Here is a 14,258-nt window from a genome sequence, read left to right on the forward strand (position 1 = left end):
TCACTGTCGGTAATCGTGCAAGACTAGCTTGATGCTGGGGCAAGGGAAAGCAATGGCCACGGAATGCCACCCCGATCCAATTTGCGGGGAAAGAAAGTTGCACGAGACGAACTGAAGGGCACGCGACGAGCTTAACTTGCCTTGACTGTTTGGCCCAGACCCCCGACCTTCAAAGTCCCGCGTGGCGAACCCTTGAAAAGAGAGAGAAAGAGAGGCATATACGGATCCCTAGACATGTGAGTGAGCGGCGGTAAGAAGATCCTTCCTATGTGCTAGAACGTAAGGGCAGTGTGCATTCAACTCAGCCCCCGGCCGGAGTCGCCTCTACGATGAAGTGGCTTCGCAGTATCTCAGTTACTTGCCAGGGACAGGCAGCCTGCAGTTTTCCAGAAGTGTAGCGATAGCCTTGAGCATACTTCCTTGGGCCGAGTGATCAACAAGCTCGAAATAGCCTGATGTACACTCATGAGGTTGCCGCGGCTCAGTAGACCGCGTTCTACTTGCACAGGAACCGATAGTCCAGATCGGCCAGGCATCGAACGACAGACGAGGCTGCGGCTGCGTAATCGTAATTGTGCCGTTCGTCGTTACGAGCAGGCCACTGCATCAGGACCGATTAGTATAGACTAAAATAAAGGCCTGATGATTGCCACCAGTGGGCTCGAATCGGACACCCGACATATCGGCCTGAGGAAGAGTCAGGCTATTGCCTTCCGAACCCTCCACAACTTTCCTTACCGATAGAGTTGCAAACACTGGAGGTTGAACGACGGCGTTCTCTTTATGAAGTCTACTCCACCCCACGGTCTCTGATGGATGCTATTGGAGGCGGTCGTTGGCGCTTGTCATTCGCTAGTCCCAGGGACCACGCTTGTCTCTGTTAAGATGATGATTGCAACGTTGCAACGCCAATAAGATAGCGGCAAATCGTTCAAGGTCCGAGGCGTGAGGCGAGCCGATTCGACGAGAGGTGATGAGTAGACACCGATGGGGGATGATCATGACATCTAGACACTGACAGAGCGTAAGGAGAGCAAGGAAGAAGGGGAACGCGGGGACTGGTATGAGCTTACGGAATCCAGTTTGCCAGAATCTTTTCCATGTTTCCTTCTTTTTCGCAGCTGTACGCTACATAAACACATCCATGCTCCGCAAGAGCCCCGAGGATAAGACTAGGGGTAAACCCGACATTGACTGGGGCTTCTGAACACACCGGACATCGAAGCGACCTTGCCAAACAGCCGCCGTTGTCAGTGCTGAAGCAAATTTCCGAGCAGGGATCGCGGCAGGCGCTTTAGCTCATGCCAGAACCAGTCGGTGGAAAAAGTCTGGTAAGATTTCGATGCTCAAGAGGAGAGAAAAGCAATTGGCGGCTCGACCGACTAGGATTGATATGAAGCAGGGGTTCTTGAGCCAGAGCCAGAGCCAGCTGGCAGACCACCCATTTTCCACAACAGCGGCGGCGCGGGATGATGGATCGGTATGGGCATGTCATCATCAAAAGGCCAGACTCACGCTGTTGTCGAAGGGGTACGATGACGTCCCAGGTGCTTTCTTGAGCAGGAACGGTTGAGTGATGCGTGGCCGCCTGCACAATGATCTGATCAAGCTTTAGAGAAGAGTGATGTAGGTACGTGGTGTATGCGTGCTCATCCTGCACCAGACCATTCATGGAGCCCTGACAAGCGCCTTAATGTCAATCCCGATAGAAATGGAGAGAGAACGATCAGTCCCAGGCGGAGATGGTTGGGGGTCACCCCTCTACGGAGTACTCTCACCTTCACCGGCTGGCCTAGCGTGGAATCGAGGGGCAGGTTCTAGGGTATTGATGAAGTGGCGGTGGGCTCACTCTCACTTGAGAAACAGCGACAACAGCGTGCGGTGTAGCGTCCAGAGTCCATAGTCCACTCCGTAGAGAGGCCTTCCTGACCCTGACCCTGCCACCCAGTAAACAGCTTTGATTTGGGCACCAATGGTCAAACCGCCAGTGTTGACAAACCGCATCATGTTGCTCCGGTACCATACGGAAGAGAAGTCTGCCCATGGCCGCCAACCTAGACGTCGTCCACAAAACCGGCATGATGTGTGTGAGTGTCTCGGGAGATGGTGTTGGCGGTCGTAACAACCCGCATCCAATCACATTGCTCGAGCCTGATAGAGTTAAGCTGGCATCAGGGGTGCTGAAGGAGTGATGGTTGGGTGGAAGTTGACCATGTAGGACGAACGGTTCTCTGCACGAGCGAACGGCGGCGCCCACAGCACTACCTAATCGCTAGGTAGAGGGACGCAAACCAATCGTTGACCAAGCAGATACGGAGACAAGCCACACGTCCCGAGACCGAACGTTGGGGGTGGGGGGACACATTGAGCGAAAAGGAAGCAGATGACGGCAGCGAGGCGGGCTTGAACAGGATCCTTCTTTCAACTGGTTACCTATGGTTGGCTGTTTTTGGCCGGAGCAGTTCGCGCGTTGCGGTGAACGAACGAACGGTTTAACGGTTGACGGATGACGGATGACGGGAGGCGCACATTTGGAGACGGCAAAGTCGATTTTAACTCGCCGACGGGGGGATGAGCCGGTCACCGCGCTAACGGCTGGCTTGAGGACTTTTTGCATCGAGTGAGGCTTAGACCACCCCCCTGACTGTGTGAAATGGCTTTTGGAGAGCTTCTCTGCATGCTTCCTCGGTCCTTCTAGCGCTCCGAACTGCATCCTTCGCGCTAGGCGGGAAGTGTATCGTTGCTCTGTTCAGACTGTTCTGGAATAGGGTTGGTGCTATCCGTACCTGCGACTGCTAGAGGCTGCTTCTCTGAGTTTAGAGTGCAGCAGGAGAGGAAGCTGGCGAAATTCTCTTGACGACGTCGCCCTCTTGGGTGACATCAAGAAGAAGCCAAACCATGTGCGATGGTTCTCTGCTCTCTGGATACGATATCAGAGATACGGAAGATGAAGTGGTCCAAGTTTGAACTGCCCTTCTAGGCATCGTCCGCGCTTCTGCTGCACCGTCTCGTCATCGGCGTGGGTTGGGACCATGTAGCAATGACATGTCTCACGATGGTTGTCGAATGCACGTCAACCAGACTCCTGGACGCGCTTCTCCCGACATGCCGTCTCGCGTAGCCCCAGTCTTGCGGTAGTTGGGCAAGCGGGAGTCAGAACGGCAATGCAAAACCATGGGGGTTGATCTTCTCATTGTCCTTTCTGAGAAGGAGACTCTTTGCCAACCTGCTGTTCTTGGAACTTGTTTGTGAAGCCAATATTCTGTGCATGGGCACTTTGAAGTGCTCAGTATCAATACCCGCAGAGTAGACCAAGTCTCAGCTCTCAGGGGCAAGCCGCAGCAGGCATCGTCATGAATCGCGGGCTGCAGCTTCACGGAGGGTCGTGAATATGCCTTTCTTGGCTGCAATGATTTATTGCTCTGCAAACGCTTCTCTCGAGTCACTTAGGTTGCGTTGGGGGCTTCCTCTAGCCAAGTTTAAGCGTGGCTGAAGCCGTATTCTGCCAATTCTCCGGAACCTGTAAACCACTCTGTGCTCAAATCAAATCAACTTGGGCAAAACCCTTTATTTTACCCTTCCGGGCTCCCAGGGACAAGGGTTAATGGCATTCAAGGCCTATAGTGTTGATCAATGTCGGTGGTTAGGGGTCGCAGGGACGCAGGAGGTGTCGGTCGGGTCCGAAGTGGGCTCTGAGGACAACCTCGGGGCGCGGATTGGATACTATCAAAATAGCAGAGATGGAGAAGGGAACGGCCGAGACTCGCAAATAGGGGAAAGCATGTGATGGATGGAGACGGCCGACGTTGAGCAAAGAGCTGGGGCGACCTCCGGCTAGCCCCACGATGGCGATCCCGTCGCTCTGCCGCACTCAAGGCTGGCTGATAGGATCCTGCTGTTGGTTTCTCAATCTCTCAGGGCTGCGTTGATATTGATCCTTCAAGGGTTGTTCTTGACGAGGTTGGATTCCGAAAAGAGCGCGAACCGGTGCACCTGGCTCTCGCGGGCGAAGCGAGCTAAGGCTATGGGGGCGTGCGGTGTCAGTGCGGACGTTTGTCATCTGGACCAACGCAACGTCAGCCAGCATTAGTTGTTAGGTCCTGGGTATCCTGAGGTGAAGCCCGGGGTGTCAAAGTGGACGGACGTCCTTGGGACCGTGACAGCGGCGCTACTCCTGCAAGATTTGAGACACGAAGAACCGGCGAGGAGGTATCTGTACTTGGATAACTGGATCCTAGGCGCCTTTGGCATGCTGTGATCAAGGAATCAGGCAGGCCAAAAAGCCAAGGCCGTCAGGTCCGGAAGAAGGGGAATTGTGTCAACCAGCATCGGAGAGATCGATACATCCGCATCGTGTCGGGCAGGCAGGCCTAGGGCCTGGCGGAAGGGCAATAATACTAGGACGGACTATTGCTGCTGATTTCAGTCACACTACCGCGAATGTGTGTTTGCGGTGTTGATGTCGCATGATATTGGTAGGCTGTACGGATAGCTAAAGTGAGTTGAAGGTGCAAAATGTCATCAGCGGCGCAAGCGAGGTTGACGAGGGGTTCATGGGACGGCGGCGACAGTTGAGGCCAAAGCAGCTAGGTGGACTTTCTGCGTTGCGACGGTCTGTACGACCAGTCTCGGCAGTCGGGATGGCGGTTCAGAGACGTGCAGTAACCCATTACTAAGTGTGATGAAAAGTGTGGGTAACATGTACCGCTTGACCAAGAGCGCTAAACGACGTTGAGTTCGAGGTGAGGTGAGAGAGACAGAGGAGGCTCGGATCCCGGTGACGAGATGTGAGGTTCGAGATGGTACTGTAGAATCGGATTGTGAGGTTCTTTGCAAAGCTTCCAGAACGCTCGACGCCCGCTGCCCCCTCCCCTCTTTCTCACTTCTCATCCTTTCCGTCCCTTCTTCCTCTTTTCCATTGCCTCGAGTTACCGAAGGAAGCCGTCGGCCACCGATGGACAAGAAAGGCAGAAGGCAGGTACTGACGATAACGATGGAAAGGTGTGGGTGAGCCTGTGAGGGTGAGAGTGAGAGTGTGTGGGTGAGATTGAGTGTGTGCCTGGAGAGAACGCCATCCTTTCGTATGCATGCTTCATCCCCCCCTCCTCCTTCTCTTACTTCCCCCCCTTGGGCCTTCCCCCTTCTCACAAGCACTTGCTCGCGCCTGACCTGCAAGTCACATCTCGTGAAAGTGGTTGGCCTCTGAGCAGACTGGCCGGATGGCAGAAGGCGCGTCGAAGTCTGCATGGAAGGTCTAGCAAAAGCGCCGCCCGTTCTGTTGCACGGCGTAGAGGATGCGATGCCCTGCACCTATCCTGCAATGGCACACTCTGTTGCTCCTGGGCAGAGGCGCCACGGCGCAGCTAGTCCGAAGGCAACAAGCCCAACAAGCAGGCCAAGGCTTCCATGAATCCATAGTCCATCATAGCCTGTGCTTCTGTAGCATTCTAGAGGAAAGGGCCCTGGCCGGAAGGACTGGGGATGGAAGTGAGGGTGATCCGGTGTGATGAGATGCTTCTTCCGAAGTGTTACGCTGGGGAAAAGTGTGTCGAGTTGCGTCGTGAGGTGTTGTGATGTGTATCAAGGAGAGAAGGGGAAAGGTCCCTCGGAGTTTGGATATTAAACATTGACACAGGACATTAGACGATGGACGTTTGATGCCACTCGCTACCAGAACAAACGCAAGTGTGCCCTCAAAGTTCCTATTAGCTAATTGGAAGGTAAGGTAAACGTTAAGATCTTTGCTCGGCTGTCGTTCCCTCGAGTACCGGTGTGTATCCGTAGATTTCTCCAGTGCGGGCGGGAAAAGGACTCCTGCATCCCGCCCTTCCTCTCCCCCCTCCCCCTTCCCCCTCTCCACATCTCGCAGACCTCGATCCAACCCGACCCAACTTACCCAACTCACCTCCCTCACCTTGCCTTGCGTCTAACACGCATCCAGCCAATCCGGCATGGGGCTGCTTCCTCTAGTTTATTACTTTATGTGTATCTGTATGTAGGTACTCGATAGGCTTCACCGCACAACAACGACAAGCCTTTTCATCACTTGACACCTGAGCCAGACTTTGAATTATCCAACGGCTACCGCGTTTAAGAGCCCATGCCAACCAAGACAGACTCGGAATATGGGTACGAACGGATACATGTGCGCTGCTCTCTTCAGGTGTCACAAACTGTACCCTTTCATCACCTGTGGCTACGATCCATTCGGCTCTCTAATGTTGGCTGAGCTACGGATACCAAGTAATTATGGGATGCTCCATACGCGCCTCTACCTTACAGTAGGCCGGAATGAGCGCATCGGCAGACAGGGTTGCTGGGCTAAAGATAACAAAATTTCTTTCGCTCGAAACAACCGCCGATGATATTGGATATGGATTCAAAGTACGGATACACCAGACCCGTATGCCACGGATATTAGACACATGCGAACTGCATCGCTCACTCCACCAAATAAGACCCATCAATCACCATAACCACCCACCACCACGACCATCACCATGTCCAACATACCAAATCCGGTCATTGACAAGTCTCTACCGCGGTACATACCTGTCGCACTGGCACTCTATGGGCACGGGCGTCTTGCATCTGCTTGGAAATCAGGAACAGATGCTGGAACGGGAACAAGAACAGGAACAGGAAATCTCCATCAAAAAGCTGGCCATGGGTCACTATGGACCAGAATTGCTCCGTCGTGGGGCGCGGGGGTTCACCCGTCGTCCATGTCCGAAGCTCTCTGACATGTCGCTTCACCCTCACACTTGACTCTCGCTGCCCTGTCCTGACTCCCACGAGTCCCACGCCCTCGCGCTGTTAACAAGTCACAAAGTCGCCAGGTGGTCAGTGTTGAGCGGGTGGGTTCCAAGATGACCGATGAACCACCCCGTCATCATCCTGGCCAGCTCGGTTCGAGGGAATGCGTACCGAGGAACACGGAACACGGGTGAGATTGAGTTACAAAGCACTTTGCCGTTAGATACCTGCCACTTGCCGCAGGACTCCCCGTCAAGACTATGTACCGACAGCGGCGGCCGACAGAGGCTCACTTGTAGCTTTCGCCTTAGACTCAGGCGCCGCACGCCTCACCCGCTCACTCCATCTCATATGCCTCGCCCTCACTTCAGGTGCATCCTCTGTCCGTAAAAAGACAGATAGAGAGGAGACCGGCGACCGAAAACAGACACGGCCCGGCAACAACAGCAGTGACAAGCATCATAGCATTCATCTCCGTGGCTGTTTCTGTCACATGCGATCCGCTCTTCTGCTCACTTTGAGCGCCCATGTCTCGCTGTTCGTGGACCTCAATGAACCTTTGCTCGACTTCTCTTGTCGCCGCAATCTTTCGAGAGTCATTATCTCAGACAAGAGTCTCGACCCCATACGCCTATCGGCTGTTGACTGGGCCGCCTAGTCATCTAACCTAACCTAAGCTACTACCCTACGAAGATAGTCCATACGGGATTGCCCAGCTACCAAGACGCGGCTTCCATTGGCAGATGCTGCTTGGCCATGTCATTGGTTGGGTTGATCGATGGAGGAGGAGCAGCAGCCGCCAGTTCGTCCAAACACATTGAACCTTGAACCTACCTTCATCTTTTCTTGTTCTTTGGATCGCAGAGAATTGCCAGACCAACGCTACTCGGACCACTAAGAATGTGTAAAACGAAAAGGGCCTTGCTTGGTTTCACTTCAAATCACAGATACCGACCTCGTCCCTCGTTTCGCTCATCCAAGCTTCAAGTACCGTTCCAGCCTCACCCCCGTCTGACGACAATTGTCCGCGTCGTTTTTAGCTCGCGGCGCCTTGTTCCTTGCCCGCAGCAGGCCGAAAGTTAATTGCACACAGGCTTGTTGTTCTTCATAGACGCCTCTCTGTCTGTAGTACCTACTCCGTAGAGATTCTGGATGCAGAAGAAGCACGCAAGCTGGCTGGTTGGCTGGTAGCTAGACTCCTGGAGAACCCCCCCCCCCCCGGGCTGCCAATCATCCTGGCCACGGCCGCCGTCTCCGCCCTCGCCGTTGTCGTTGTCCTTGCATGGACCGACCCTGTCCTGCCCTGCCCTGTAGCGCGGCAGATGCAGCAGCATTGCATCGCATCGAGTGGCTAGCAGGGGCCTTCGCTCAGGGAGCAGCAGGGTGGGTTTATGGTGGGTTTGCAAAAGGACCTGAGCTAGGTTGAGGCTAGGCGCGAAGAGGAGCAGCTGGGAGCCGGCGAGCCAGTCTTTTGCTCTTGAGTGCAGACGTTCATTTTGGAGACTGACGGACGGACTGACTGACTGCGCAGTCGTCACTGACAGGCTGCAGAACGAAGACTGTCTCATCCTACTGTCTCCGACTCTCCCCTTCTCTTGACCGGACTTCTGACTGACAGCTGGTCTGGTCGAAAGCCCGGGCTAATCTGAGACTTGCCAACGTCGTCAGAATCCTAGCAAATGGAAACTGCCAGAGACGCTCCCGCAATGATGCTATTTCCGATGGATCTACCGTCAGTGTCTCGTCTTGCCCGATCTACGGATACTCGTCTGTCAGAATCAGATACGCCGTACAAGGCCAGGCGAAGGCGGGAAGCAAGTAGGGGCTGGTCCGCGGGCTGGTTATGGGAACTGTTAATGTTCAGGGACCGATGAATACGAGTTGTTGGGGCCGAACATCTCATAGCAGGGATCTCAAGCGCCCAAAGGGAACATGTCGTCTCTCGTTCCTCGTTTGCTTGCCTTTAGTGGTGGGTGCATTGATCATTATCCGTCTCGTCTCCTCGCCTTCAAGTTCTCCCCCCCGCAATCCTCTATCACGTCTTATCTCGTTGCCCTCCCGTGCTACAGGTTCTTTTGCGACGACCGGGCTGGATCTCCGTTCATCGTATGTCACCAGCCATGGATTGAACCTTTTTTCTCTCTACTGCGTACCTCTCCTTCTCTCCGTTTATCCTATCTCAATAGCGGAGAGCAGAGCGGATACCGACCACATTGATCGCGCTGTCTTTGCCCGGCCAAGTATTGTGCAAAGATGGCACTCAGTCCTCGCACGAGACGTTCCTGAGATTGCGTCCGGTTACACTACTCTCTCCAACTAAGAACCTACCGTGAAAGCTCCCGAACCAGATCTTGGAGATAATAGTTTTCTTCTAGGCTCTTACTCCGCATTCAACTCTCTCCTCTTCCCCCAATATCGACAACTATTACTAACAAGATAGAACGCCCACCAAAGCCACCCGCACCGCACCGCACCGCACACACTTTGAAATTTGGGGGGTGATGAATGAGGCATGCAACCCCTCCAAAGTCTGGATGACAAGGGGTCCCTGTCGCATCGTCCGGCCACATCTTGACCAGAACAACCTAAAATCGCGGGCAAGCCAGCGAGAGGCAAGGTACCTACGGATGCAGCAGTAGCCACAGCTCACAGTCGAGGGCCCTGGGCTCTTGTGCCTGCAATGAAATGGGGACTCCCTCTTTGCCTACCCTAGGGATCCCCTGCTCTTCAGACATCTGGCAATGGACCCGCTGATCTGCTCATCTTCATCCTCCCATTCTCGACTCCCACTCGCTATGCTCTGCCCGCCGCTCCTCTCTAGCCTTGCCTCCCACTCTTCGTTGTGTCTCTCGAGCTCTTACCTCCCGCATCCACTAAGATCGAGAGAACGGCCAGGAACCCAGAGACGAGGCACACTCCCCGACCGCCGCTCTCTTCTCACACACCCAGACAACCCGGCTCGCCTTCACGTAGGTTTCTCTCCATCCGTCCAAGTCGCCCGCCCCTGGTCTCTCTCACTCACTTTGTCTCTCTCTTGCCATTTTATGCTGGGTGCTGTGCTCCTCCAAGCATCCTCTTGCACTCATTCTCTCTGCCCCCCCACCCCCATCGGTGCTCTCTCAAGTTGCCTCCTACCCCCCGTCAACGCACATGATGTACTTTCAGACTGCCTGTGCAATACCCGCTTCTCTGCCCCGGACGAGTTGCTTGCTGAGGCCCAGGATCCTCGCACGCCGCTTGTATATCTCTAGCCAATCTCTCATCCATGTAGCCAATGGTTGCCAACCAGAACGCTCACCACCTCTCGATACATATATACACTCCTCGTCCCCGAGGCTTGCCACACTTGGATGTATTACTGTGCCTTTTGACTTATCCTCTCGCTTTCATCTATTGCTCTCCTACCTCTAGCGGTATACCATCTTTTCCCAGAATACCATCACTTCGTCCGTACCATTGCCGGACTGCCTTACTGTCCGACATCGATAGTACCCTGCCTCCTCCCTGACTGACAGCCGGTCTCACAAACGCGCTATAAAACGCATTCCACACTTTCATCCCACATTCAACTTGAACACAGTACAAGATGACTGCTCCCATAACTCAACAACAATCCGCGCAAGCTAAAGATGCTGCCGCTGCCGCTTCGGTCCGGAAAAGGAGAAGACGCGCTCCCGCCGGTGGCGCTGCCGACGACTGCTTCACCTGCTCCAAGAGGAACGTCAAGTGTGACCGCAGACGGCCCTACTGCTCACAATGTCTCGAAATCGGCAACGAGTGCTCAGGCTACAAGACTCAACTGACCTGGGGCGTTGGCGTTGCCAGCAGAGGCAAGTTGCGCGGTCTGTCTCTTCCCATTGCAAAGGCACCTCCAGTGGCCGGAGTTGCAAAGAAGTCACCCTCGCGTCCCCGCGCAAACTCCACGGCTACCAGCGCAGGCTGGGCCGATGCAGACGACATGTCTCGAAGGAGCCCGCGCAACGATGCCGGCTTCTCACCGGAGCACATTGTCTCAACACCCACGACACCCTACCCTCACAGCTACGACATGCTCTCCATGTCACACCCCGAGCACACACCATCAATGACTGCTGGACACTGGGGCGGCCTCCCGTACTCAAATAGTATGCCGACGGATGGTCCCAACTACAGGAAGTTGGGTGCTCACCTGGGACCTCTTCCCATCTCAAGCGCGCTGTCTTCCTCACTCGAGTCCGTCAGCGATGGCGATTACATGTCCCCCATGAGCCATTCTTACTCAAGGGACGATATCCCCTTCCTCCACAGCCCCAACGTCATGTACGATGGCTACAGCACCCACGGCTCGCCGGTGCCTCAGAGCCCCATCTCTGCCATTCTTATTGACCAGAGAGCCGCCCCGACATCGTGCCCGAGCCTCGTGTACGCCCCATCCGAACATAGCTCCAGTCTCACATCACACATGGACAACTTCGAAAGCCAGTTGAGTCAGAAACTGATGCGGGAGTGTGACACTTTGAGTAAGACGCCCTGTTCGGCTGCTCTGCTTTAGGATCAGACTCGCTGACGTGACGACTTTTAGGCGTACCCGAGATGGATGCATACAGCACGAGCTGCAATTCCAACGGTCATGTTTGGACATCGCCCCCTCCGGAAGAGATGTCACCCCATCATTCGGATCACCACGCTTCGGCTCAGTGGCCCACCATGTTCGAGCCGCAGGCCGTCCACGTCAACTCTGACCTCATTGCAAAGATGCCCTTCTTCATGGACTACTACAAGAACATCATGTGCCCGGGCATGGTCTTCATGGACGGACCCAGCAACCCCTACAGAGAACACATTCTCCACCTGGCTTCGAGTAGTCAGAGCCTGCAGCATGCCATTTGCGCTTTATCAGCCTGCAACCTGCGGATGAAGCGCAGACTCAGCTTGGGCCAGGACACACGTGAACTCTCCGAGAAGCTCATGGCTGAGAAGTCGACCGCCGAGTCCATGGCGGACGCCCAGCCCGAGGACCAATCCCTCTCCGAAGAGTACCAGCACCGCAACCTGGCTGTCCACCTTCTCAACCAGCAGCTCAACGATCCGGCCAAGTCCAGCCACGACTCTGTCCTCGCCACGATCCTGCTTCTCTGCCACTACCGCATGGTGGAGTCGGGCATCGCCAAGTTCCACACTCAGTTCGCCGGCGTCAAGAAGATCCTCTCTATGCGGCGATCACATAACCTGGCGCCTTCCCGCGACTCTGCATGGATGGAGGCCATCTTTACCTACTTTGACGCCATCTCGGCCAGTATCAACGACCGGGAGGCTCAGCTCAACTCTACATTTTACGGCGTCATGCCCGACGCTCAATTGCTTCCCCCTGGCGCTGAGAACCTCGTCGGCTGTGACCGTGAGCTCTTCAAGACCATCAGCAAGCTGGGCAGACTTAACCTCCTCTCTCAACACCGCTCGGTCCAGAACCTCGTCACCAGCCCTATGGCGCGCAACATCCCTTCGCGCTCGCAGTCGCCCCTTAGCTCGCCCCTGGGTCACTCCTTCAAGAGCAACCTTAACGGCCTGCATCACCAGCAACTCGGTGACATCTACAGCTTGCCGGGTCACCGTTTCGACGGCAACGGGTTCGGCTCTACCTTGGACGACGACGAGTTTGTATCTTCGACGCTCTGCTCATCGGCAACGTACGACGACAACCGCAACAACTTCTGGAGAGAGTGGAAAGAGGCCCGCGTCGCCCTCCAAAGCTGGGAGTTCGACTCGGCCCGCCTCCACGCCTCCCTCCCTTCCCCCGCGACCCCAGCCCAGGTCCGGGACTTGGGCTCCCTGTCCGAGGCGTTCCGCTACGCGGCCCTGCTGTATACGGAGCGCCTGGCGTCGCCCAACGTCCCCTCGACGCACAGCAACTTCCAGAACCTGGTCTCGCAGGTGGTCTACTATGCCACGAGCCTGGAGGCGGGCAGCCAGGCGGAGAAGTTCCTCCTGTGGCCGCTCTTCGTCGCGGGCAGCGAGTGCGTCAACGAGCTCCAGCAAAACATTGTCCGGAGCAAGTGCCGCGACATCATGGGGCGCTCTGGCTACATGAACAACCTGGCCGCGCTCGACGTGCTGGAGAGGCTGTGGGCGGGCGAGTGGAAGGACAATGAGCCTCGGAGCCCGGCGGCTGTCAAGCTCGAGGCGATGCGCCGGGGTCCGTTCAACTGGACCAGGTGCATCGGGGGTCCCGGTGTCGAGGTAGAGTGGATCATGTTTTAAGGGTGTCTTTTTTTACTTTACTGTAACTTTGCTGCAGCTCGCTTCGCCTTGCGGAGCTGGATGGTATGGATCATCAGGAGTTTTTTTTGCAGGGGAAGTGAAAAAGGGAACACCAAAAAAAGAGCGAGCAAGGGGAACTCGGAAAGCACGACCACGAGTCACGCGCAAAAGAGAGAGATGTCGGAGTGAGCGCATGTGTTTTCTTTTTTCCCCCTTGCTCCGGCTGGCAAGCTGGGCTTGGAAATCACGACTGATGAGATGAGAAGAGGGGCGGCGGCGGTGGTGGCATAGTCTATCTGATCTGTAAACCTGTACAATAGCAAACTACGACGACTTTGTGGGCATACATACTTATGATGCGGCGTTAATCAGGGGAAACTGGGAGGCAAATAGGATCGTCTCTTGGACGTGTAAGCCTCAAGATTGGCTGATTGCATGGGAATGGGGATGACTTGGGAAGTCTGATGGAGATAGCTTCCAGAATACAAATACCATGAGAAAGGCGTACATAAGTTCCATCGCGCACATACTTTGATCTTGCCAATTCCTGTTCTCAAGAGGCTTCTAAACTGACAGCTGCCGCTCACTGAGCAACAGTCTCCCACAGCAAGGTCAAAACGCCAACTTCAACAGCACTCAAAGGCCGATGGCGTTGTGATGGCGTGCTCTATCACGATGGTACCTGCGTTGCGGTACCGAAACAACCGCCAGGTGGCGGCGCGGCGGATCCTCCTCACTCACCCCTCAACTCCAACCCAGGGTCCAGCTTCTAGTATGCTTCAATTCCACGGAGTACTTGCCATTGTGTTCCAGCGTCTCATTGCGTTGAGCTGTGTAGAACGCAGGCGCAAGCTGAGTGGTGAAGGGAGGGGGGTGCGAATGAACGAGGGGAGTGTAGTATACACGTCAAGAAATAGGGGGTGAGATGGGAATAGACGAAGGGGGTGTGGAGGAGAGTAAGGTTGTTACCCAGGTATTTGCCCTCCCGCTCTGCCCCGGTCCAAGACTCGTAGGTACGGCTTCGACCAAGCCCAGATCCACCACTTTGTCCTAGGGGACCTGGTCTCTGTCCAGTCGCAATCGCTCCAAGCGCCGTTTGGAGCGGGAGGCGCATGTGGGCGGCGCGATCCCATCACCCATGTGCCTGAGGACTAGAGCATCAGGGGAGGGGGTTGGAGAACGCGGTATCCATACTATATCCGTGCCTCGTTTTTTTTCTTCTCCATAACTTAATCACGGTAAAGTGGTTGATGGACTGCTTAATT

General features: G+C 55.2%; 4 protein-coding genes across 4 annotated transcripts; 3 read left to right on the top strand and 1 right to left on the bottom strand.

Annotated features, from left to right (window-relative positions):
* Positions 1-1,294: 1,294 nt before the first annotated feature.
* Positions 1,295-2,080, bottom strand: CCOS01_00943 (uncharacterized protein; the record flags this gene model as incomplete). Its single annotated transcript, XM_060449139.1, has 2 exons — positions 1,295-1,678; positions 1,850-2,080. 2 exons carry the CDS (start codon positions 2,078-2,080, stop codon positions 1,295-1,297), a joined length of 615 nt encoding a protein of 204 aa, XP_060320577.1.
* A 1,524-nt stretch (positions 2,081-3,604) lies between these two features.
* CCOS01_00944 (uncharacterized protein) lies at positions 3,605-3,787 on the top strand (the record flags this gene model as incomplete). The annotated part of the gene is made up of 1 exon (XM_060449140.1): positions 3,605-3,787. The coding sequence occupies one exon, from the start codon at positions 3,605-3,607 to the stop codon at positions 3,785-3,787; it is 183 nt and encodes a 60-aa protein (XP_060320578.1).
* Positions 3,788-6,869: 3,082 nt separating this feature from the next.
* Positions 6,870-7,414, top strand: CCOS01_00945 (uncharacterized protein; the record flags this gene model as incomplete). Its single annotated transcript, XM_060449141.1, has 2 exons — positions 6,870-6,946; positions 7,000-7,414. 2 exons carry the CDS (start codon positions 6,870-6,872, stop codon positions 7,412-7,414), a joined length of 492 nt encoding a protein of 163 aa, XP_060320579.1.
* A 2,928-nt stretch (positions 7,415-10,342) lies between these two features.
* CCOS01_00946 (uncharacterized protein) lies at positions 10,343-12,993 on the top strand (the record flags this gene model as incomplete). The annotated part of the gene is made up of 2 exons (XM_060449142.1): positions 10,343-11,255; positions 11,318-12,993. 2 exons carry the CDS (start codon positions 10,343-10,345, stop codon positions 12,991-12,993), a joined length of 2,589 nt encoding a protein of 862 aa, XP_060320580.1.
* Positions 12,994-14,258: the final 1,265 nt, after the last annotated feature.

This window comes from Colletotrichum costaricense (genome assembly GCF_030867565.1).
Source record: "Colletotrichum costaricense strain IMI 309622 chromosome Unknown Scaffold_1.1, whole genome shotgun sequence".
Lineage (NCBI taxonomy): Eukaryota > Fungi > Ascomycota > Sordariomycetes > Glomerellales > Glomerellaceae > Colletotrichum > Colletotrichum costaricense.